Source organism: Rhinatrema bivittatum, chromosome 9, assembly GCF_901001135.1.
Source record: "Rhinatrema bivittatum chromosome 9, aRhiBiv1.1, whole genome shotgun sequence".
Lineage (NCBI taxonomy): Eukaryota > Metazoa > Chordata > Amphibia > Gymnophiona > Rhinatrematidae > Rhinatrema > Rhinatrema bivittatum.
In genome coordinates, this window is record NC_042623.1 from 137,424,156 (window position 1) to 137,450,066 (window position 25,911).

The 25,911-nt window shown below is 41.7% G+C and overlaps 1 protein-coding gene across 5 annotated transcripts in view; it reads right to left on the bottom strand.

Moving 5' to 3' along the window:
- The window catches only part of PIK3CB (phosphatidylinositol-4,5-bisphosphate 3-kinase catalytic subunit beta), a 430,104-nt gene that overhangs the window by 102,047 nt on the left and 302,146 nt on the right, over positions 1-25,911 (bottom strand). For all 5 annotated transcript variants that reach the window (XM_029615666.1, XM_029615665.1, XM_029615663.1 and 2 more), the window contains one exon: positions 17,438-17,626. In XM_029615666.1, the coding sequence (XP_029471526.1) occupies positions 17,438-17,626 (189 nt within the window). The remainder of the gene's footprint in view (positions 1-17,437; positions 17,627-25,911) is intronic.

The window sequence follows — 25,911 nt, forward strand, 5'->3', positions numbered from 1 at the left end:
AGCTCTGACATTTTAGTAAGCTACAGAGATTTAATGTGCAAGCAAACCTTTTGACAAAAAATGCATGCCGCCAAATAGGTGGAAAGCAACCTAATCACTCATGTCTACTACCTTGAAAGCCTGAAAATTAGCTTTTTTTTTTGTACAATTATAAACAAAGTAAGGCAGACAAATATACGACATGCAGGTTGATTCCTCCCCCCCGGCTCCATACCGGCTTTTGGTCCACTCTGGCTCAAGCACAGTAACACACAGCCCAATATGACAGCAGCTTCTAGGTGTACAATGCATACCCTTAGTTAGAAACACATGAGGGTACAGCTGATTCTCTGCCTGGGACCCCGGAGGCTTTGTGGGAGGTGAGCACTACAGGCACATCCGAGGCTACCGGTCACTGATATCTCATACCAGGGGTCTTTAAGAAATGACACAGAGCACCATTCCAAAAGGGGAGCACGCCCTGTATATCAGATTTCATGATGATGGGGAAGAAAAGAAAAACCTTCAGTGATTTCATCAACCCTAACCTCAATGCATGGATCCACGGACTTACATGTCCATCAAGCTAATTCTTCACTGCAAGCAAATTTGAGTTCCTAATTAGCGGAGACCTCCTTAAGTCCCGAAGTACTATCTCCACATCAATGCCTCAAATATCAGATACACTTGCTGCACGTCCCAATTATAATATACTTGTTTCTTGTAATTCTTACGTGAATTTTACCACTAAAACTGATCAGGGAGCGTATATCCATCAGGATCTGGTGCTGTAGTTTTGCTCTTGCCTAGAGAATACAACCGTTCTGGCCAGAGCCCTGTGCTCTATTCCCGTTTCTGTGCAAAATGGCCAAGCCAAAGGAGGATCTGAGGCGGGTATTTCTGCTTAACCGGCTGAGATCTCTCTTAGGGACATTTGGAGAGTAATATCTTGGGCAGAATCTACTTTGTCCAATACTATTAATCAGCTATGTGAATATTCTGCTGGTACTTCTTCTAAACTGTCAGATGTGGGGACAAGTACCTCTGCTCGAGAAGCAAATGCTAATTATGAGGCAGTTACTAACCTGCAGTCTAATTAAAGACAACTTGGTAATCCAACATAAATTTGAAGTTTTAGAGAAGAAAATGCAATCTAAGCATCTTTGATGACTGAATTTTCCACACTCGCTTTCTTTTGGGTACTGTTTAAGAAATATATAATTGAGGTTCTTTAATTTTGTGCTATCGAATTGGTTCTCTTTGCCTGATAAGAAGAGGGTCAGCAGCCTAGAGGTGGGGGCTTTTGGATTTCTTAGCTTTCTCTAGCTCCGCTCTCTCACTTTCTTCAATCTTTGATAATATTGGAACTAGACCTTTTGTTATGTTTGCTTTAAATACAGATACTACAGCTATTTTCTTTCATTAATACTTTAAATATAAGGAGAATTTATTTTGTGGACAAAAAATTCATTCTTCCCAAATGTTTCTAGAGAAAGACTCAGTTAAGGAAGAAATTATTTTTTCAAATAAAACCCTGAGTTTTAGCTAGTGGGGCTTCTTTTTATCTAAAATTTCTCTGTGATAGGGTAATCAGGGTAACAAGTTTATTTTTTGCGGACCCTGCACATCTTCAAGCTTTTGATAAGACCTAACGTAGTATCTGAGATATTGAGGATTAGGCAGGTAGGTCCATGGGATGATTTTCTTTTTGATTTTTCTTAAATACGCTGTCCGTTAGATATGTGGACAACTTCAATTATGTTTTGTCAGGAAATATTGCTTGGAATTACTGGATTTTCCTGTGTTATATCATTTGTATAATGATGTAAAACTTAATAAAGATCTAACTAGATAAACGAAGCTTGACTGATGTGCCGCAAATGCGCAGTAGAGAGCAGCTCTACTGCGCATGTGCGGGCAAGCACGTCGGTCTCAGCAAGCGTCAGCTCATACAACATGGCAGCAGTGGCGGCGGCGGCGAAGATGAGGAGCGGCAGCAGCAGCGGCGTCGGCGAAGACGAGGAGCGGCAGCAGCGAGGGAGGAGCGAGTGAGAGGGAGGACTGGGAGGGAGGAGCGAGTGAGAGGGAGGGAGGAGAGACAGAGAGAGGGAGGAGAGACAGAGGGAGGGACTGAGAGAGGGAGGGAGTGGGACTGAGTGATAGGGAGGGGGGAGGGAGTGAGTGGGACTGAGTGAGTGAGAGGGAGGGAGAGAGGGGGGAGGGAGTGGGACTGAGTGAGAGGGGGAAGTGAGTGGGACTAGGGGGAGGCAGTGAGTGGGACGGAGGGAGAGGGGGGAGTGAGTGGGACTGAGTGAGAGGGAGGGAGTGGGACTGAGTGAGAGGGAGGGAGAGGGGGGAGGGAGTGGGACTGAGTGGGAGGGAGAGAGAGGGAGGGAGGGAGAGTGGGATTGAGTGAGAGGGAGGGAGAGAGGGGGAAGGAGTGAGTGGGACAGAGTGAGAGGGAGGGAGGGGGAGGGAGTGAGTGGGACAGAGTGAGAGGGAGGGAGTGAGTGGGACAGAGTGGGAGGGAGTGGGAGGGAGTGAGGGGGAGGGAGTGGGAGGGAGTGAGTGGGACTGAGTGGGAGGGAGGGACTGAGTGAGAGGGAGGGAGGGACTGAGTGAGAGGAGAGAGAGTGTGTGGGAGGGAGCTAGGGGGTGGTGAAGAGTGAGGGGAGGTGAGAGACAGAGGTATATGAGTAAGTGGAAGGGTAAGAAGTTGTGGAGCAGAGAAAAAGGGAGTGGAGGAGGGCTGAAGGAGAGGGGATGGGATTGAGAGAGGGTGGGGAGTGACTGAAGGAAGGGGAGAGAGGTTGGAGTGACTGAGGGAAGGGGAGGGAGGTGAGAGTGAGAGGAAGGAGGCAGTGGGAGACAGAGGTTGAGTAAGACTGAGTGGAGGGAAGGGGTGATTGAACGAGGGGAAGGGGGAGTGAGGGAGAAAATGTGTAGAAGGGTGCTGTGTTTGAAAATGGACTGAAAAAAAAATTTAATGTAGCCGCTTAACGGCTTGTTAAATTATAAAAGAAACACATGGATGTGTAATACACAGGACAGATATCACATATACACCCATATAGGGAGATATATAGTTATGTTCATAAGTTTACAAACCCCTGGAAGAATATGTAAAATGTATAGCATTTTAAGAAGACATGAGGGATCAGACAAAACATCTATTGTTTTTCATGTATTTCAAGTTAAACTATCATGCATCACAGAATAGCACAATCAGAAACGAACCATAGCAATAAAGGAAATAAAGTGGTCCTTTTCAAAAGTTTGCATACCCTTAGTTCTTAATATCGTGTATTGCCCTCTTTTGCATCAATTATGGCGTGCAGTCTTTTGTGATAGTTGAGAATAAGGACCTTTAAATTTCTTATGTGATAAAGCTGCCCATTCCTCTTGGCAAAAAGTCTCCAGATCCTTTAAATTCTTTGGTTGTCCTGCATGAACTGCGTGCTAGAGTTCTCCCTAAGGTGGCTCAATGTTGTTGCAGTCAGGAGACTGTGATGGCTGCTCCAGAACCTTCACTTTCTTCTGCTGCAGCCACTGAAGGGTAGACTTCGCCTTATGTTTTGGATCATCGTCATGTTGGAAAGTGCAAGTGCACCCCCATGCACAGCTTCCTGACTGACTAATGCAAATTCTCCTGCAACATTTTCTGATAAGATGCTACATTCATCCTGCCATAGATGTTGACTAAATTCCTTGTGCTGCTGTAGCTCACACCCCCTAAAACAGCAGAGAGCCACCCCCATGGATTGGAAACTGGTTAAAAGACAGGAAACAGAGTAGGATTAAATGGTCACTTTATTCAGTGGTGAGAGGTATAAAATGGACTCTCTCAGGGATCTGTACTTGGACTGGTGTTTTTTAAAATATTTATAAATAATCTGGAAAGGAGAATGATGAGTTAGCTGATCACATTTGCAAACACAAAATTATTCAGAGTAGTTAAATCACAAGTGGATAGTGATAAATTGCAGGAGGACCTTGCGAAAATGGAAGACTGGATGTTCAAATGGCAGATGAAATTTAATGTGGACAAGTGCAAGGTGATGCACATAGGGAAAAATAACCCTTGCTGTAGTTACAAGATGTTAGGTTTCGTGTTAGGAGTTACCACCCAGGAAAAATATCTAGGTGTCAAAGTGGACAATACATTGAAATTGTTGGCTCAGTGTGCTGCAGCAGTTGAAAAAGCAAACAAAATGATAGGAATTATTAGGACGGGAATGGGGAATGAAACATAGAATTTCATAATAATGCCTCTGTATTGCCTCATGGTAAGACCGTACCTTGAATAATGTGTCCAATTCTGGTCGCCGCATGATGAATGCTAAATAGGTTAGGGCTGTAAAGTTTGGAGAAGACAAGACTGACAGGGATATGATAGAGGTCTAACAAAATCATAAACGGACTTGAACAAGTTAAAGCAGTTATTAACTCTCTCAGATAATAGAAGGACTAGGGGACAACTCAATGAACTTAGCAAGTGGCTCATTTAAAACAAATCAAAGAAAATTCTTTCACTCAGCGCATGGTTAGGCTCTGGAATTCATTACCAGAGGATGTGGTTATGGCAGTTTGTGTAACTGGGTTTACAAAAGATTTGGATACGTTCCTAGAGGAAAAATCCATAAACTGCTGTTAATTAATAATCAATAGTAGCTTGAGATTTATCTAATGTTTGGGTACTTGCCAGCTACTTGTGACTTGGATTGGGCAGTATGGCACATCATGTTATTTATTTATAGTTTTTTTTCTATACTGACGTTCGTTCGCACATCACATCGGTTTACACTGCAACATGAATGTAACTTGATACATATGACTGGTAACATTGTTACATAAATGAAACTTGGTACATATAGCTGGCATAAGAACACTATCATATATTCTTATCACTATAAGATTACCATGCCAGAAGTACATGCACTAGTGTATTAGTATGCTTATTTCTACAACCAGTACTACCATTAAAATTTATCTTCTCAGTGATGGACAATCCAAGTGTGACCCATCACTAAAATAAGTGCTCCTGTACATTCCTGACAGCCCTACTGTAATCAGTAGCAAATGAATGCACGTGCCTTTAAACCATGTACATGGTTTGAGAGAACCCTAGAATATAAACTGTACAGAGTTCTGAGCAGTTCCAGGGAGCCCAGATCAGATTAAACACCCTCTCTGTTAGGTTCCTGGACTAGCATGAAGAATTTCATCCAGTCTCTAGTTGCCTAGTCTGGGCCCGATTCTAGTCCCCCTAGGAAGATTATGCAGTACGCTCTGCAGAATCTCCACCTTATTAACCTCTAAGAGAAACTATTTTCTCTGCTGTTCCTGAAGAAGGGTCAGAATCCCAAAGCTCAAAGGCAAATCTCTGGCTAAAAGGAATAAAGGCACATCTGTCCATGGAGGTAGGGACCTCAACTGAACTGCTGAATTCCTCCCTGACAGACTCTGAATGCTATCTTGGGCATGATACTGCTGAATGTGTGTCTACTGGGATGTATAGATTGTTATTGCTGCTACTGTTTAATAATGGAGGTTATCAATCTTCACTGTGAAAATGCCTGTAGATGGGATTGGTAGACATTTTCTAGTTCTGTAATAAACAGAACTGTATGTAAGGACCTTTGTTTCAGTCATTTTATTTTACCTGGTAATTTATCAAAGACAAAAATGGGAGAAATCAGGAGAAATACTTGTATCCTGCCTTGAGGCCTTCGAGCCTATTCTTAGTACCCTGCCTTATGGCCTCTCCAGGCCTTCCTATTGCCTAGTGGCTTATGGGCCTCCTGCCTTGTTGCCTTTGGACTTCTATGTTCTCTGTTCAGTGCTATCCCTGCCTGCCTTGTCTAACCTCCTGCCCTAGCCTGCCTTGTTTGGTCTTGGCTAGAAGTCGTACCCTGCCAGTCCTGTCTGTTCCAGTATCCTATCCAGTCCTACCTGTACCAGAGTCCTTTCCTTATCTTGCCTTGGTCAGTGTCTTGTCTAGTTCCAAGTCTTGCCCAGTATCTAGCTCAACCTTGCCAATCCAGCCTGCCAAGCCCTGGCTTGCCTCATCCAAGCCTTGCCTTCAGCCTTGCCTCATCCAAGCCTTGCCTTCAGCCTTGCATCATCCAATCCAACTTCTAGCCTTGCCTGCCCACCTTGTCTTGCCTAATCTGGTTCCAGACTGTGTGAACTCACTATGTACTGCCACCATAGAGATCTGCTGGCCCCCAGAACCCAAGGGCTCAACCTGTGGGGGTGGGGGGGGGGGCTGGCTAGGCAGAAGACTGGCCTTTGTCTTGTCCCAAGTCCTGCCTTACAGTCTGGGTGGGTTTCTCAGATCCCAGAAACCCTGACATAATCCAATAAAAATAACCACTGACAAAGCTCAGACCAGGATCCTGGCTAACTATGCCCATCCACAGGAAGAGTCCATGCAGCGCGTCAACCATACAACTTTGATACAACTGTAAAACTGCAGATTCCAGTTCATGCATGAGTCACAGTATGTTCACTCTGAATGCTAGGACCTGGAGATTGAGTTGTAATCAATGAATGAGGACTACTTTAGCCTTAGCACATTAAGCCATTATAGTTTTCTTCTGACCTGGTTGTTTCTTAATTTTATGTTTTTCTCAGATCTAGTATTAGTAAAATAAATAAAAATTAAAAATCTAGATTTCTAACCACTTGGCAGCCCATCTAACTGAAACCCATTATGTTTATAATAAGGCTGGGCAACATTCCAACAAAAACATACTAATCCATTATCTACTGCATTTAGTCTTATGCTGGTCTGGATCAGAAGCACTTTGTCTTAAAAACTCATATATGTTTCCTCTACAAAGTTACAAACATTGTTCCAAATCTTAATTCTTTAGCTACCACTGTTGATGGAACTCCTCTACAGGGAGCTGAGACTTAAGGTCATGCTGACCTCAAATATGAAAGTTGTTGAAAAAATGGTTTGCACAATCCCAATTCTTTCTCAGTAGCTGAAGCAGCAGTTAAATTTGAAATGATTAGTTTCACTAAACTACAATTAAAAAAAAAAAAAAAATGCATGTGTGAAATTCAGTTCCAACTAGCTATAGTGCCTTGAAAAAAATCTTCACACCCTTGCATGTTTTTCATTGCCTTAAAAAAATTTCAACAGCATAATGCATTAAATTAAGAGTTTGTTTCACTGATCTATACAACATACTCCACATTTCCACTGTGAAAGAACAATTATGGAAATATTACAAAAGTAATTATGAATATAAAAAAACAGAAGTCTCAATTGTGTAAATCTTCACACCTTTTGACTCAATTATGGAAGCCCCTTTGCAGCAATAATAGCCATGAGTCATTTAGCATAGCAGGATACTGCATCTTTTGCCCATTCTTTTTGGCAGAAGTGCTCAAGCTCTTTCAAGATGGCTGAGGATTATCTGTGGACGGCAGTCTTCAAATCTTGTCACAGTTTTTCTACTGGATTCAGGTCTGGGCTTTGACTGGGCCATTGGAGGACATTCACTTTTTGCCGTGTCACTCCAATGTTGATTTTGCTTAGATCACTGTCCTGTTGAAAAGTGAATCTTCTCTCCTAGGTCTATGACAGAATGGAACATAAGAATGTAAGTTCTGTCATGCTGGATCAGACCAAGGTCCACTGCGCACAGAATTCTGACTCTGTCACTGGCCTGTCCAGGTCACAAGTAACCAGCAAATCCCCAATACTTGATCTATTTCTTATATCTCACTCACTTGGATAAGTGCTGGTCTATCTGGTTAATAGCTGTTTATGAACTCCACTATATTAGTTGCCTTGCTTGTCCTCCAGCAAGTGATTCCATAGCTCGATTAGGCAGAGTGATAAATACTTCCTGGATCTGCTGGTTGCTAGTTTCATGTAGTGTCCCCTAGTCCTAGTGTCATCTGAAAATGTAAATAACCATTCCTTATTTACCACTCTTGATTTTATAAATCTTAATCATGCCCCCCCCCCCCCCCTGTTGTCTCTTTTCCAAGCTAAAGAGCCCTAATCTGTTTAGCCTTTTTCCATAAGACAGCTTTTTGATCCCCTTTATCATTTTTGTTGCCCTTCTCAGTACCTTTTCTACATCCACTGTGTCTTTTTTAAGATAGGGCAAAAACTGCCCAGAATACTGAAGGTATAGTCACCACTATGGATCTATACAAAGGCATTATGATATTCTCAGTTTTGTTTTCTATTTCTTTCCAAATAATTCCTATCATTCTATTTGCATTTTTGACCGTGACCAAACACTGAGCCGAACATTTCAAGACACTGTCAACAAGGACTCAAGAAGTCATCAATCCACAATAGGACACTGCCTCCGATCCCATGACCTCTCAATTTCCTGAGGATTCTCTCATGAGGAGCTTGAGCAAATGCCATCTGAAAAAATCCAAATACATCATCTAGCTCACCTCAAAAAAAAATCTAGTAAATTGGTAAGGCAAGACTTCCCTTTACAAAAACCATTTGGGCTCTCCCATTAAATCATGTCTATTTATATGGTTAGTAAATATATTCAAGAATAGCTTTGACCATTTTGCCTGATACTTAACATCAGGCTCACCAGTCTATAGTTTTCTGGATCATTCCTGGAACCCTTCCTTTAAAATTGGTATCACACTGGCCACCCTGCCACTGATACTGTGGCTGTTTTAGTGATAGTTTGCAAACCACTAGAAACAGGTCTGCAAATTCTTTTTAGAGTTTCTTCAGAACTCTGGGTAAATACCATCTGGTCCCAGTGATTTGTTATTCTATAATCTGTCGATCAGAGTTAGTAAGTCCTCCAGTTTCACAGTGATTCCATTTAGTCACTCAGTCATCACTATGAAAAAATATTTCTGGCGTAGGTATGACTCCAACATCTTCCACAGTAAAGAAAGAGGCAAAGAATTAATTTAATTTTTTGCCATTTCCTTCTTCCTTGACCACCCCGCCCTTTTACCCCTCATATCTAGCAACCCAATCAACTTCCTCGCAAGCGTTTTGCTTCCTATGTACTTGAAAAATTTTTTTGCATTACTTATTTTTGCATCTATGGCAAGCTTCTTTTCAAATTCTCTTAGCCTACACTTAATTACTTTTTTTACACATAATTTGCTTATGAATTTCCCTGTTTTCTTCATTTGGGTCTGCTTTCCATTTTTTTTGAATAATGCACTTTTGGATTTAATTGCCTCTCACCTCATTATTAAACCATGCTGGCATGTTTTCCTCAAGGATCTGTCCGTACTTTGCACTATCCATCTTTTCCTCCATTTTCACAAGTCTCCTGACCCCGCTGCTGCAAAGCATCCCCACAACATAATTGTGCTACTATGCTTCACTATAGAAATTATGTTAGCAAGGTGATGTGCTGTGTTCTATGCCACACATCGCTTAGAGATGAAACCAAGAAGTTCTACTTTGGTCTCATCAGATCATAGAATCCTCTCCTACATACATGTGTGCAATATCCTCTAAGTGTTTCTTTGAAAATGCCATGCAGCACATCCTATGGCTTTTCTTCAGTAGTGGCTTACTTCTTGTCACTTTTCCATACAGGCCACGTTTGTGGCATAATCTTGAAATTGCTGAACAGTCAACATTTTTCGCAGTCTCAGCCAGAGACCTTTGTAATTCTTTTAAAGTAATCTTAAACCTCACAGAGACATTCCATAGCAGCTTCTTAACCCACAGCTATTGACTTTGGAGGGATGGCCTGATCGCATCAGTGTCTAAGTGGTGCCAAACTGTTTCCCCTTTATAATGATGGACCTGATAGTGCTCCAAGGGATATTTAAACAGCAAAAGTTTCTTATAGCTTTTCCCTAATCTGTTTTTTTCAGCAGATCTCTGTTTGGCATATTCTGACTTTTGCTTCAAATTTACTTCATACAACAGTAACAGCTCGATTCTACGTCCAGGATTATTCGAATCAGCTCAACTACTATGACTGGACACAGGTGGGCTCTATTTAACTTATTATGAGCTATGAGAAAGGGCATGAAGACTTGCCAATCCAGACTTTTTGGGTTTTTTTATTCTTACAGTAATAATTAGTTGAAATATTTCTATAATTTTTCTTTCACGATGAAAAGTGTAGAGTATGTTGTGGAGATTAGTGAAAAACTAATTTAATGCATTTTGATTTGCATATATTAAACAGAGGAATGTTGCAAGGGTGTGAAGACTTGAAAGGTACTATAAAGCTAGGTGATTCATGTTAGTGACATTATAGAGGATTCTATGTATTCTCTTTACCATCAAAGAATAAGAACTACAGACTAGCAAACATTGCCTGAAGAGAAATTTAGTTTTACCATTAGATTTTTCTGATAAACTCACAGTCACCTAATTAAGTACTATAAAATATTAAATGTTAGCACTACAGAAGTTAGATAAATGTTTTAAGACACTTTAGCATAAACCAGCACTCCTCTATCCCTCTGTTGGATCTATCAGAAGCCAATATTCCCAGAGCAGCTCCATGAGAGGCCCAACTAGAGTTCAGCTGGTTGAAATCTTGCTTCAAAACTGAGTGAGGCTGCACTGCATTACAAAAACAAACATTTTGAATAAGCAAGAATAAAACTAAAGATTTGGCTTGTTACAGGAGTAAAAAAAAAAATGCTCTTTATGTTTTTACATACAATGCTCCCCTATCATCATCTTTCTTTTATTTGCCATTCCTAGCTGAGTTTGCCATCTCAGTTCCTTCCCTTTACTTCCATCTGGCCAATACTCTGTAGCGTTTTAATTTCCTAGCTTTAAATAACTAATTTCAAGGTCAAAGCCAGCTGGCCATTACATTTGGACTGGATGCTTCCACCTGTTTGGTTCTTCAACCTTTCCATAATATGACCAAGCACTGTAATCACCTGTCAGTAATTCCCTCCCCTTCATTTTTAGAGAAGAGAAAGGTAGGTTTAATAATACAATTAATGGAACACAATTCTCTTTTTAATGACCCCAAACAATGCACACATCTCATATTCCGAGAACGAATACATGCAGTTAAGTACTCTGTACATTTTTACATATTTTAAGTGTATTTTTAAGCTTTAAAAATAAGAACGTATTAAAGTGTTTTCAGTTCAAATGTTGGCTTGCCTAACTGAATAAGTTATGTATCTGCACCTTTGTCATTTAGGGAGTCATTTTCAAAGCTATTTCCATGGATTAACCAGTGCTTTATACCGGGAAAAGCAAAATTGCTTACCTTGTAATAGGTGTTTATCCCAGGACAGCAGGATGTAGTCCTCACATATGGGTGACGTCACTGACGGAGCCCTATTGCGGGAAAACTTTCTGTCAAAGTTTCTAGAAACTTTTGACTGGCCCTGTGAGACCACTGAGCATGCCCAGCATGCCATGATATCCTCTGCTACAGGGGTCTCCCCCCAGACTCGTATGTAGCAATAAGCCTTAGCAAAAATAAAATAATAAAAGGTATCAGACCCAACTCCGTGGGGTAGCGGGTGGGTTTCGTGAGGACTAATATTCTGCTGTCCTGGGATAACACCTATTACAAGATAAGCAATTTTGCTTTATCCCAGGACAAGCAGGATGCTAGTCCTCACATATGGGTGATTAGCAAGCTAGAGGCTGAGTCATTTTGTAGTGAAGCAACAGTGAAGTATTGTTGTTGAAAATGAGACAGCCGAAAATCACAGCAGGTTGGATGTAGAAGGAGTTGGGATTAAACTGGAAACAAATTCTTTAAGACAGATTGTCCATAGGCTGAATCTTGTCATCCCTGTTTGTCCAAACAGTAATGAGCTGCAAAGGTGTGAAGAGAACGCCATGTTGCTGCTTTACATATGTCAAGTATTGGCACTGAACGATAGTGTGCTACTGAGGTTGACATTGCCCTCACTGAATGCGCCTTTACTCGCCCTTGGAGAGGAAGGCCTGCTTTTTCATAGCAAAACTGTATGCAATCTGCTAACCAGTTGGATAGAGTATGGTTACCCACTGCTTTACCTGGTTTGTTTGGATCATAAGATACAAAGAGTTGAGTGGATTTCCTGTGGACTGCAGTGCGGTCTAAGTAAAATGCTAGCGCACGCTTACAGTCCAAGGTATGTAAGGTTCTTTTCTCCTTGGTGAGAATGAGGCCTTGGAAAGAATGTTGGTAAAACTATGGATTGGTTCAAGTGGAATTCCGTAACTACCTTGGGAAGGAATTTTGGATGTGTACGGAGAACCTCTCTGTCATGTAAGAACTTTGTGTAGGGTGAGTACATGACAAGTGCTTGTAATTCACTAACCCTTCTAGCTGATGTAATGGCTATGAGGAAGATAGTCTTCCATGTGAGAAATTTAATATCACAGGAATTCATGGGTTCGAAAAGCGAACGCATGAGGCTTGTTAAGACCAGATTCAAGTCCCATTCTGTGAGTGGTGGCCAAATTGGTGGTTTAAGATAGTTTAAACCTCTCATAAACCTGCTGACAAGAGGTTGTATAGATATTGGTGCATCTCCCATTTTGTTATGGTAAGCTGAGATTGCACTTAAATGTACTCTTACAGATGAAGTCTGAAGACCAGAGTCTGAAAGATGGTATAAGTAGTCTAATAGAGAAGTTGTGGGGCAGGTGAAAGGATCAATACTCTTTTGCCTGCACCACAAAGTAAACCTTTTCCATTTCGAAGAATAGTTCGTTCTTGTTGAAGGTTTACGTGAAGCTATAAGCACTTGAGAGACATTGGTTGAAAGATTGAGTGGTTGTAAGATCAAGCTTTCAACATCCATGCTGTCAGGGATAGGGATTGAAGGTTGGGATGGCGCAATCGACCCTGATCCTGAGTTATGAGAGTGGGAGCTAGTCCCAAGCGAATGGGATTCCTGATCGAGAGGTCTAGAAATGTGGAAAACCATACTTGCCAAGGCCAATATGGGGCTATGAGTATCATGGACCCGTTGTCCTGTTGTAGCTTCACTAGAGTTTTGGTTATGAGTGGTATCGGAGGATACGCGTATAGAAGGCCTGAGTTCCAAGGGCGAGCAAATGCTTCCTTGGCTGGTTGGTTTTTCTGTTTGTGAAGAGAACAGAACCTGTCCACTTTGTGATACAGATGTGACGCAAAGAGGTCTATTGTTGGTTGTCCCCAACGTTGAAATATCCTGGTCGCTACTGAGGGATCCAGGGACCATTTGTGTGGTTGGAACTGACGACTGAGTCGATCCGCCACTACGTTGTGAATGCCTGCCAGATAAGTGGCCCGGAGAAACATTGAGTGGTTCAGGGCCCAGCCCCAAATCTGTGCAGCTTCTTGACAAAGGAGATACGAGCCCGTACCTCCCTGTTTGTTGAGGTACCACATGGCAACAGTGTTGTCTGTTTGGATGAGAACAGTCTTGTGTGAAAGGCAGTCCTTGAACGCATGCAACGCATAACGTATAGCTCGAAGTTCCAGAAAATTGATTTGAAATGTTGCTTCGAGTTTTGTCCAAGTACCTTGGGTTTGGAGGTTGTGTATGTACGCTCCCCAACCCAAGGTGGATGCATCTGTAGTTAACGTTATCTGTGGGACTGGTTGTTGGAAGGGTAGGCCCTTGCGCAGATTGTCCTTGTTTACCCACCAAAGAAGAGAGGAGCGTAGTTGGTGGGTTGCATGAACTGGAGAATGGAGTGGTTGAATGACTTGGATCCATTGTGATCTTAAAAGTCCATTGGGTTACTCTCATGGCGAGTCGTACCATAGGAGTGACATGAACTGTGGAGGCCATGTGGCCTAGTAAGGTTAGAAACTGATGAGCTGTTGCTTGTTTCTTTGAATGGATCGAGTTTGCCAGTAGGGAAAGTGTTTCTGCTCGATCGTCGGGTAGAAAAGCCTTTGAGAGGATGGTATTCAATTCTGCTCTGATGAATTGAAGCAGTTGAGATGGAGTAAGATGGTACTTTTGATAATTGATGAGAAATCCCATGGAGTGAAGTAGAGTAATTGTTCGACTGAGAGAAGTCAGTGCTCCTTGTTGAGATTGACTTCTGATGAGCCAGTCGTCTAAGTAGGGAAAGACATGAACACTTTCCTTGTGCAAGTGTGCTGCTATGACTGCCAGACATTTGGTGAATACTCTGGGAGCAGAGGCAAGACCGAATGGCAGTACTCTGTATTGGAAATGTTGATGACCTACCATGAAGCGCAGGTACTCGCAATGAGGAGGGAATACTGGAATGTGAGAGTAAGCGTCTTGGAGATCCAGAGAACAAAGCCAATCTCCTGTTTGAAGAAGTGGAAGCATGGTGCCTAGTGAAACCATCCTGAACTTTTCTTTCTTTAGAAATTTGTTGAGATTTCTGAGGTCTAAGATGGGACGTAGGTCCCCGGTTTTCTTTGGAATAAGGAAATACTGGGAATAGAATCCTCTGCCCTGCTGAGTCCGGGGCACTGGCTCTACAGCCCTGGCTTTCAGAAGGGTGGATAATTCTACTTGTAATTGGAGTATATGATTTTCACTGAGAGAAATAGGTCTCGGAGGAGAATCTGTTGGAATTGAGAGGAAATTGAGTTGATAAACTCGAGATATAATTGCGAGTACCCATTGGTCTGTTGTTATTTGAACCCAATTGATGTAAAAAGAGGTTACTCGACCTCCTACCGGGAGTTGTGGGTGAGGATTGGAGAAGTGGCTTTGTTCCCTGGGAGTGTTTTCAAAAGCAGCAGCAGGTCCTGTCTGTGGCGCAGGTTGAGGCCTAGCTGTCCTGGGTTGCCTGGGCTGAGGCCTTTGTTGTGTTCTAGAAGGCCTGGTCCTAGATGTAGGAGGGTAGTACCGCCTTTGTCTATAAAAAGGTCTTCTAGTTTCTTTCCGTTGAGGCCTACGCCCAGAGTGCATAGGGGGATCCTGTGGAATTGAGGAAAGCTGTCTCAGGGTTTCAGTATGTTCTTTTAATTGAGCAACTGCATCCTGGACTTTGGATCCAAAACAAGTTATCTCCTAAGCACGGCAGATCTACTAATTTATCCTGGACCTCAGGCCTGAGTCTTTAAGCCATGCCCATCGCCTGGCGCTGATCCCCGATGCAGCCACTCTAGAAGCTGTCTCAAACCCATCGTAGGCTGCACGGACTTCATGTTTGCCTGCCTCCAGCCCTTTGTGGATGATGGCTTGGGCTGCTTCTTGATATTGTGCTGGAAGAGATGGAATGAAATCTTGCATTTGTTTCCACAAATCTCTTTGATATTGGGTCACGCAGAGTTGATATGAAGAGATTCTCGAATTTAACATGGCCCCTTGGTAGATCTTTCGGCCCAGGGAATCTAAAAACCTATGATCTTTACCTGGGGGATTTGAGGAATGTGGTCTAATTCTTTTAGACTTTTCTGTGCAGACTCCACCACTACTGATTGGTGAGGGAGCTGCAACTTTTGATAGCCAGGAGCAGACTGCACTAAATATGTACTGTCCATTCGTTTGTTGACAGCTGGCACTGAGCAGGGATGTTCCCAAATACGATGTTGTAAATCTAGGAGAACATCATGTACTGGTATAGCTACCACTTGCTTTGGAGGGTCTACAAATTGAAGTACCTCCAGGGTTTGCTGTCTGGTATCTTGCTCTGTGACCAATTTGAATGGTATGGTGTCAGCCATTTCCTGGACAAATGTTGTGAATGAAAAATCTTCTGGAGGAGATTTTTTCCTTGGATCTGGTGGAGATGGATCAGGCATAAAATCTTCAGATGAAATATCTGATTGTGTATCACTCCAAGTATCATTCTTGAACTTATGGACAAATTGTTGAAGTCTTAGGTGGTGGAGGAATTCCTGAAGGTCCTCGTAATGGATCTTCAATAGGTGACTCATCAATATGCTCTTCCTGTGGATTAGAGAGAAGAGAATTGATCAAATCCTGATATTTTTTCATTAGGATCTGATATAGTGCTGACTCTGGGTGTCCGGGATCCTCAGGAAGGAGTGGCACCGATGGTGACTGCTTCGGAACCGAAAATGGGATTGTTGTCTTCGGTGGATGCTTCGAAGTCACCGTAGTTGATGTCGACTTAGTCCCCGGAATCGGTGCAATTATGGACATCGGCATGGTGACTGGTGCTAGTGAGGTCACCGACATTGGCATGGATACAGTCAGCGGTTCAAGAACCGGCATCGGCGACGTCACCGGCAGAATCGCCGGCATTGGCACGGTCGCTGGAATAGGCGCCTGTTCCTTCAAGGCCTGGTTCACCGCTTGTCATTATAAAAATCGACAATTCCTGCGATACAGCTGGGTTAGATGGAGTCGCTGTATGCGGTAGCGGTGTGGGTGTTGATAATACCTCCTCCAATCCCTGTATAGGTTCGATCGATGATGAAGGTCCTGACGGTGGTAGCAGAGTTTCCTGATGCTTTTGCCGTTTAGTGGTCGATTCTCCCAGGGAGAGGGAGAACGGTGGCGTCGGTGTGTGTCGATGTCTATGTTTGGGCCTATGCTCGACCACCAACCTTATTGATGCCGAAGTCGATGGCTATGCGTGATCTCCCGATCCTTCCAGACGACGTTTTTTCAGCAAAACTTTTTTGGAAACTCCTGCTGGGGATGATTTAGTCGATGTTGAAGGAGAAGGAAGAAGCTGAAGGTGAAATAGGTGTTCCATTTTCTCCTGTCTAAGTTTTCTTCCTTTGGGAGTCATCTCTGCACATTGAGGGCAGGATGAAATATCATGTTTGTTCCCTAAACAGAGAACACACTCAAGGTGTGGGCCTGTTATGGACATAGTCCGATTGCACATTGGACATTTTTTAAATCCTGAGGCCATCTTTTCACCAACAGCCGTCGATGAAGAGAGGGAAAAAATTTGAGAGAGAGTGTGTTTTTACTTAAAAGTAAAACCGAGACTACAATTTCTCACCAGCCGGTGGAAATATGAGAGAAAACCCGTATGGGAGAGAAATATTTTGAAAAATGAATGACTTTTCAGTCAGTAAATCTGTGAGGAAACTCACAGGACTCCTATCTCCGCGATGCTTACAGCAGCACGGAAAAACGAAGACTGAGGAGAGACCCCTGTAGCAGAGAATATCATGGCATGCTGGGCATGCTCAGTGGCCTCACAGGGCCAGTCAAAGGTTTCTAGAAACTTTGACAGAAAGTTTTCCCGCAGTAGGGCTCCATCAGTGACGTCACCCATATGTGAGGACTAGCATCCTGCTTGTCCTGGGATAATGACTTTTTATAAACTCACCTACCCGGTATGTGGGTAAACCTGCATTCATGTGTCTTATGCATGTAAATTCTACCCACAGTGAGCAGAGGCATTCCTGGGGGCTGGGGAGAGGGTTGCACTTACGTGCATAGTTTTGTATTTTCAAAAATACACATTTTTCCTGGAAAAACGGTGCACAAATTAGCAGATGCAATTGTTTGTGGATAATACACGTCACGCATACTGGTGTAAAATATATGGGTAATTTTATGTGGGCTGTTACAAAATTCCCCCCTTAACACATACCTGAGCAACATCTTCCAGTTTATTCCATTTTACAGATAACAGCAGCTTTGGCAGAGACTGTGGAAAGTTTTCTCGACAGTCATACCGCAAGGTCCAGATGAGGTCCATTTCATTTTCACAGAGTTGAGACAATGGGTCCCTTTCCATGATTTCTTTAAGTTCTATGTAGAATTTCTTACCACCCCGACCCTAACAAAAATACAGATCAGAAAATGTTAAGCAATGCCAACCATTACGTTAAGAAAACAAAAATATCAGTTTGCTACTGAAACGCGATAGCTCCAATATTAGTATTACAAGTCAAAGCTTCTTCAGTAAGAATGGCATAAGTGTATTGGATTATTTCATAGTGGGTGGGACTGCTTTAATAGTAGTAGTTACCTGAGGTTTGTTTTTTTTGGCACAATGGCAACTAGACTATATTGTAACAACAGTTAAAAATAAATGACAGGTAGAAATGATAAAAAAAAAAGTCAGCAATTATATACAATACATAACATCAACAATTTCAACTACTAAAATTTATTTCCTATTTGGGTCAACCCAGTGGCAGCGCTGTGCATCAGACATGGTGGACCTGAATTTCACTTCTGAACCTGGTTCTCTCTTTTCTTCTTGGGCTGGGGATAAGTGCAGAAGCATTGTCCATTCCTCTTGGGGGGAAGAGAGTGTCTACTTTTGCACAAGTGACACCTAGTGGCTAGACTAAGGATGCATATATATTGGATTCTAAAGGAAGCTACAGTATATTGTATCTGGGAGAGCACTGAGATGCTATGTTGGCTAATCTGCATGAGTAAGGGGCATCTGTTAAAAATATAAAATGCAGGAAAACCCCAGGCAGATGCGAAGGAAGGATCTATAGGAGGCCAGCTCCAAATGAGGTGTGCATTTGAAGCTGCTTTGGGCATTTGCTGAGAAGGCGATTAAGAAATCCAAAGAGAGTGTTTTTAGGGTTTAGGTCATTACTTTTGACTTGGCCAATCCAAAACACAAAATCTCTTCCTCAGCTACATGTGAGAGTGTACCTCTCTCTCTCTATACACACATATACACGCATACCAGGATTCTAAAATTCCTACAACATTTACTGGCAGGAAATGCAGTTGCCAGGTTCTCCCAATTTTTCTGCCTCCCAATAATTTGTTTTGAAATGGGGAAAGGGGGGTAGTGGAGGCCTCTCTCTCATATACTCCAGTTACTTCTCTTCACTCCCTCTTCCAACTCCCTTACTCTAATTTAATCCTCCCTCTCCCTTGCAGCCCCTCTATCATCCTAAGACCAAAGCCTCTTGCACTGCCCCAACTGAGGCCAGACATTCTGCTTTCAGTTCATGGACACCTGGACTGGGGCTACAGACTTTACCTACTCCTGCCAGGACTCCAGTTCAGGCCCAAGTTGATGTCCTGTCTGCCAAAATCCACTCCCTCACACTATGCATAATTTTCAAGCCCTCTATATAAATATACAGCAGAGAAAAAGTTGGTGAACCTCCTAGGGTGACTGCAATTTGCACAATTTATACTGAAAATATTAGATCCTAATCTAAACCCTGATAAGAGAGAAAGATAACCCCACTGAATACATAACTCAGAGAATAAGGATATATTTAGATTATTTATTCAACAAAAAGATTCAACAGTAAGTATCCTTGTGTGAAAAAGTAAATGAATCCTTCATGCTGCAAGTAGTGGCACCTCCTTGAACAGCAATAACTTCAAATAAATGTTTCCTGAAATGGATTGGTCTCTCATATTACTCTTAAGGAATTTTGGCCCACGCTTCCACACAGAACTGTTTTAATTGTTACATTTGAGGGCTTCCTTGTATGAACAGCTTGCTTTATGTCTTGACACAATGTTTCAAGTCAGGACTTTGACTTGGCCAGTCTAAAACATCAAGGGATCGACATTTAAAAATGAATATGCGTATATATAACTGAGCGCTTAGCTGGATAAGTCTAACCGGTCAAGGTTAGACCTGGCTCTATGGTACATCTAGCTTAGCCATACAACTTATGCAGCTAAATACAAATATCGACAGTTAGCTGCATAACTTGTATGGCTAACTCGCTCCAGCCCGATCCACTTACTGCCCACCCACAACTTATGCAGCTGTTTAGCCGTATAAGGGACTTATATGGCTAAGTAGCGGCCGCTGAACGTGGGCATATATTCAGTGGCTGTTACTTAGCCGCATAAGACCCACTTATCAGGCTAAATAGTGCAGAACACGCTTTGAATACTGATCTCCAAATCTCTTCAGCCATTCTGTAGTAGATTTACTGGAATGTTTAGGTTGTCTTGCTGCATGACCCAATTTTAGCTCAGCTTTAGCGCACACTGATGGCCTGAACTTAGCACCTAAAAATTCTGATATAAAGCAGAATTTATGGTCTATCAATAATGGCAAGCTGCCCAGATTCTGATACAAAGCATACCTCTACCACCATGCTTGACAGGTGGGATAAGGTTCTTACTTTGGAAAGCAGTGTTTGGTTTTTGTCAAACAAAATGTTTGTTATTGTGATCAAAAACTTCAAATTTTTGACTCGTCTGTCCAGAGAACATTATTCCAGATGTTTTTGTGGCTTATCCAGATGCTCTTTGGCAAACCTGTGGTGGGCAGCAATTTTCTTTAGAGACCAATTGTTTCTTCCTAGCTATCCCTCCCTTGAACACTATTCTCATTTATTTTTTTTCCTGATGGTTGATGCATGAACCCTCACATTGGCCTCACTGAATTTGGCTTGCATATCTTTAGATGTTAATCTTTGCAACTTCGTGGATGATTTTCCTTTTTGCTCATTGCGTGTTCTCGGCAGGACGGCTTCTCCTGGGTACAGCCACTGTAGTATTCAGAATTTTCATTTTGTAGACCATCTGTCTGTCTGATAGTGGATGGATGGAGACCCAAATGTTTAGAAATGGTCTTGTATCCCTATCCAGAGGGATGAGCATCAACTACTCATTTTCGTAGGTTCTCTGAAATTCCGTTTGATTGTGGCATGATGAGTTCCCACTAACTTTTATGATGACGAACAAATTCAAAATCTTTTTAGATAGGTCAGTATGCCCAAACTCAGTTGTGTCGATTTTGGGACTGATGCATTATTGTTCACAGAAAGCAGGCGCTGCCGGTTATGAGCACAGACACCGGTTATGAGCACCGACACAGATAAACTCGGCGTTGGTTTTCAAAGCAGCCAGCAGAGATTTTTTATTTTTTTTTACTTTTAAAAAAGTACAGAAAAGCAATACAGAAAAGCAGTTTTTTTCTGCTTTTCTGTACTTTTTTTCAGTGTGCTCAGCTATTAACGCCTGCTCCAGTCGTTTGGAGTGAATGAGTAATAGCCCCACTCACATGCATTTGCATGTGATGAGTGCTAACTCATTCACTCCGCGTTGGACGCGCGTTAAATAGGCGCTAATCCCCCTATTGCATTAGGGGTGGATTAGCGCCTATTTAGCCTGCGTCCGACAGCGGGTTTAACAGTGTATTGCATCGGTCCCTTAATTTCTTGGATAGTTTAGTTGTTACTCAATTTAAGCACCTGCTTATAATAAGCCAATTAATTGTGCTAAGGAAACTAGGAGTTCACATACAATTTCACACACTGATACAGAATTAATCTTATTGTTCTTACTTTGTACATTATTGTATCTCAAAAAACACAGAAGTGTAATTTATTCTCCTTTTATTGCATAAGACTGGTTTCAATTAAACAAGAGTAGCATATTAAGAACTTATAATTTTCATTATACTTGGGGCTCACAAACTTTCTCAGCACTGCACATAGTTCAAATACAATAAATGAGTGGTTCAGAGTGCATTCCAATGTCATTACCCTACTTAAATCAGCCTTATTGAAAAAAAAAAAATATATACTTTCAGATAGTTCACTAAACATTAAAAACAAAATAATTAAGTTTCCTCTATCATTTCCAATTTAAGTGTATTTCTGAAGAGATAATATTGTTTAACATTTTCAAATGCCTTTCTACTTGGTCATGTCCAATATTAGGCACTTAAACTGTTGGCACTGTTGTGTTAACCTTTATTGGAACCCCGGACACCATTATATCGGTACATATGACATACATACAAATAAGAACACAGGATCAACTAAAGAGTAGGCAGGTAAAATGTCTAACATTCGGGGCAGGGCTGAAATAAGCGTGCCCATCTAGTCTAAGGAACATGACAAAGAAAAAAGATTGAGGGGGGGGGTGGGATAAAAAAAAAATAGAAAGAGACCAAGGTGGAACAGAGCCAACATATAAGCTAACTGATGGTTCAAAGACTTTAATAATAAAATATAAGCTGTAAAATTATTTGTAGAATTATTGCCAAAATGCTTCCGATTCATGATAAAATATTTTCAATATATTCCCACATTGGTTGCAAATAGATTTGTTTTTACAGCTGTTGGATCCAGGGGTTTTATATACAACCAAAGACAGGTAAAACAAAGAGACATATGTATAAAAACAACTTGCACATTTTTGCAGTACAGGGGTATCTGCATTTAATTTCAGAAAATAGTTTTGCGATGGGATATTTTTTTTATTTGATGCAGACAATGTGTGCAATTTAGCTCCATAATGTACAAATTTAAATTTTAGAGGCAATCTCAAAAACTCATAATGATCGCTTAAAAGTACAGCTGATTCTGACTACAGAATGAATGTAAATATGCTTTGGTCACTGTCAAATCATATTCAGAAGAATACATTTTGTATAAAATGTTGCTAGGATGGATACAATAAAAATGAATTAAAGAAATTTAATTTAAAAGTTACACACTAGATGGCAGTATTGTATTTCTTTTTTAAACATATTAAAGTACAGGATACATCACTAATAGGATTAGCTGTTAATGGGTATCTCCAGGACTATTTCATTCCAATATATTTGAATATGATTACAAATTGGTTAACTGGGACACTATTTAATTGTTCTTGCTCAGTCAAAAAGCAGGGCTGAATTAGCCATGACATGACAAGAAGTTTTGCATAGCCTGTTTACTCAGTATTCTACTCGCCACAGTGGGGTCTGGTTTGCTTATTCAGTAAACTCTCCACTGCAACCTTTGGTTTGGGACTCCCCATGTGTCATGGCTAATTCAGCCCTGCTCGTCAATAGAGAAAGCAAGTTTGCTTACCGTAAAGACTGCTTTCTGTAAAGAACAGTATGAATTGGCCAAGCTAAACACCTCCCTGACTCCCTGGAGAATCAACTACTTACGTAGCCTTAGCTCTAATATTGACTGAGGTGGCTCATGAAGCAATTCTTGCATATGCTCAGTACAGCAAAGGTTCTATGAGCTTAGAGAGAAGGGTCCATTCGACGCTATCAGCTGACATCACCTATGTGTCATGGCTAATTCATCCTGTCTATGGAGATTACTTGCTTTACCTTCTCAGCCACCACATTTCTTGTGCACAGTAACCAGAAAGAGAAATTGTTCTAGGATGCTGGTCTGGACCTGTGTGAAATATCGATGCATTCATGAGAGTCCCTGAGAAAGAAAAACCCTAACACAGTGCAGTGCTGAAGCCGCCTTTTGTTGGATGAAACACTATCAGGCTGATGCAATATCGTATGCTCAGCCTAGTGCACTGGTTAGCCCATGGTTGGGCGGTCATTTTGAACATGATAGGCTAACCCCCAATGAAAAAAGGGGATTAGGGCGTCCAAAACATGCATAACTAATAGCACTCACCACATGCAAATACCATGTAGATGAGGCTATTAGCTTTAGTCCCCGATGCAAAAAAAAAAAAAAAGTGAGCCCGTCATGCATGTTTTAACATGCAAGAATTAATGTCAGCCTGGAGCTGGTGTCAAGGGCTCATGAAAAAAATCTATCTGTGATTCCACCTACACAGGAAACTGCCAGGAGCTGATCATGGCGCTTCTGCTTCTCTCCCTGACACCCACCCCCAGTGCCAAACTAGAGGCCAGAGCGCCCGTTGCTTCCATGACAGGCAGGAAGGAGAAAGATTGCATCAGCCTAATATCATTTGCCAGGATCTCCTGGGGAAACGACCCCCTGTAGGGGATGGCTAAGCCAGATGCCTTCCTGGATTGCTGGGTGGCGGGAGCGATCACAGTCCCCTAACCACCTGGAGGCATGATTTATTCTTACCCAGCATGGGTGGCTGTGTGTTGGGAGGTGTTGGGTGCTGGCAGCCCTGGCTGTACCCCACTGTCCCAATCAGCTGTCAAAGGGGCAAGAGGGGTCACCGATGCAAAACGTGGGCGCACAATGCTTTTTAACATGGCAGCTCATTAAAATATAGCACTGTGTGCCCAGGAGAGGAGGATGTGTGTATGTTGAAAAAAAAAAATGGGCATCCACTTTGGATGCCCATTTTTTTGTGAGCATTTTACTGCATCGGCCTGTATGGTTGGCATCTCATGGCCTCTTTTTGGCTAAGACAATAGTGCACGGTTTGAGTTATAAGCTGAGGATGGTCCCTTTTTGGCTGAGATTGAAAACCTGTACAATTTTTTATTTGGGGCCGGAGAAGAGGGGAGGGAAAGAGAGATTATTACCCATAGTGGACATGTTGAGTTAACAACCATTACCAAAGGAAAGGCTTAAATCTCCTGCATAAAAAATAATTCAAAATCTGTTAGTAGGTTTTGGTGACCCCCAAACCCCTCCAAAAACAAAAGAAAATAAAACAGGCTATTACTCTTCTTTTCTCTTATTTAGTAGAGTGACAAAAGTTAGGTTTGTGTATTGTAGCCTGTTTTTAGGGTCTCCGGCACACAGAGTATGATTATCCTGGATTCAAGTCTTACTATGAACCATACTCTTCAGTGCCACATCTGCTACAGTGCCCCATATTACTAAACAGTAAAGCTCTGTATAGTGCTTCTTCCATAATAAAATACAGCTCTACTGAAATAAATATTGCATGATGAGAGTTGGATTTAGAAAAAAAAAATTAAGTATATATTTTGCAATAGAAGACCACTCAAGAATACATTAAGTTAATTTTAGCAGTTGGATAATGATTCCTGAGGAAGGAGGTTTAATAGTCCTAAAAGCTTACATCTTAACTATTTGTTAGCTTAATAAAGGTATATCTACATATCTACCAACCATCTTACTGACATTCTATTAATGAACATTATTTCTGAGAGGATAACATGGTGTCAACATTGAATATTAGAAAAAGGAATATGCAATCTAGAACAATCTGGTATAAAAAAATTGAAATACTGTATTGTACATTGTGATGGTATTTTGCCAAACACATTTGCCCCTTGTTTCTATACTATTTAATCTGGCACAGGTCAACCAGGTCAACACCAATTTGATATTCTTGAAAACTGATTTATTAAATAAAAATTGCCATTGCCAAGCTCACAACGAACAATCTGGTTTAACCCTAACTGGGACATTCAGAACCCAGAAAGGCCTAAAAGGAAAATAAAATTGGTTTTGTTGCTAAAAAAATTTCAGGTTTTTGTCACTGACTCCCCAGCACACAATACCACCAAGTCTCATTTAATTACTACAAATGGTGCAGCCTCTCTGCTTGAAAACTTGATGGGTCTAAAAGGACCCCAGCATGGAGTCTAACTGTATCCTCAACTGAACGGGTTTTCCATTAGGGGTTAACTTGCTTAACACCTAAACTTAATACTTTTGGTCTCAAAGGTGACTCAGCATGTTTATTTCTGGATGACATAGGACCCCAGTTTTGTTAAGCTGTGCTAAGAAGCCAAGTGCCTTTTTAAAGGAAACAAAACCTTGCTTTCTGCCTCTAATCATCTACTAATTTCATTTGAGCCCTGTCTTACCATTGCCCTCAGAAATTTGCAGCATCACATCTCTGCGTGTTTGAACATCTTGGAAGATATCAATAGCCTGATTCTAGGAAGCCAAGTCATCACCCTCTATGACATTTCAAAAAAAAAAAAAAAAGAGACCTGCATTTTACTCTCTCTTGATGTAAGTATGGGTTTCTCTGCTCCATTAGCACATGCAAGAAAGGAGAAGCAAGAAAGGAGTAGGAATCTATACAAAATGAGGACATATTAGACAATTGCTGCATAGTCCATTATTTCTAATTGCTTCTCTGTAGTGTGTTTCTGTCTGCATTTTGCAGGGTCTGGGTCAGAATCATGTCTTATTTCTGGCTTGGCAAACCAATGCCATGCTGGCAGGTTTTCATTGGGGAGGGGAGGGAGAGGCAATGGTGTCATTTCTTACATTTCATTGTGCTATTATGTCCAGTGTCCCCAGGAAGTGCAACTGAATGTATGAAGAAATTAGACTATTTTTCACAGATAGCAGCAACTCATCATTGAATTGATGATCCAGACTTTCTTCAAGGAGCTGATGACTGCTCTGAACTTGAAGGTCACATTTCCCATGAAAGTTCATCTAGCACTAATGGTGAGGAGTTGGTGGTGCCAACAGCCAAGACGCTAAGTCTTCCAGTGGTACACGG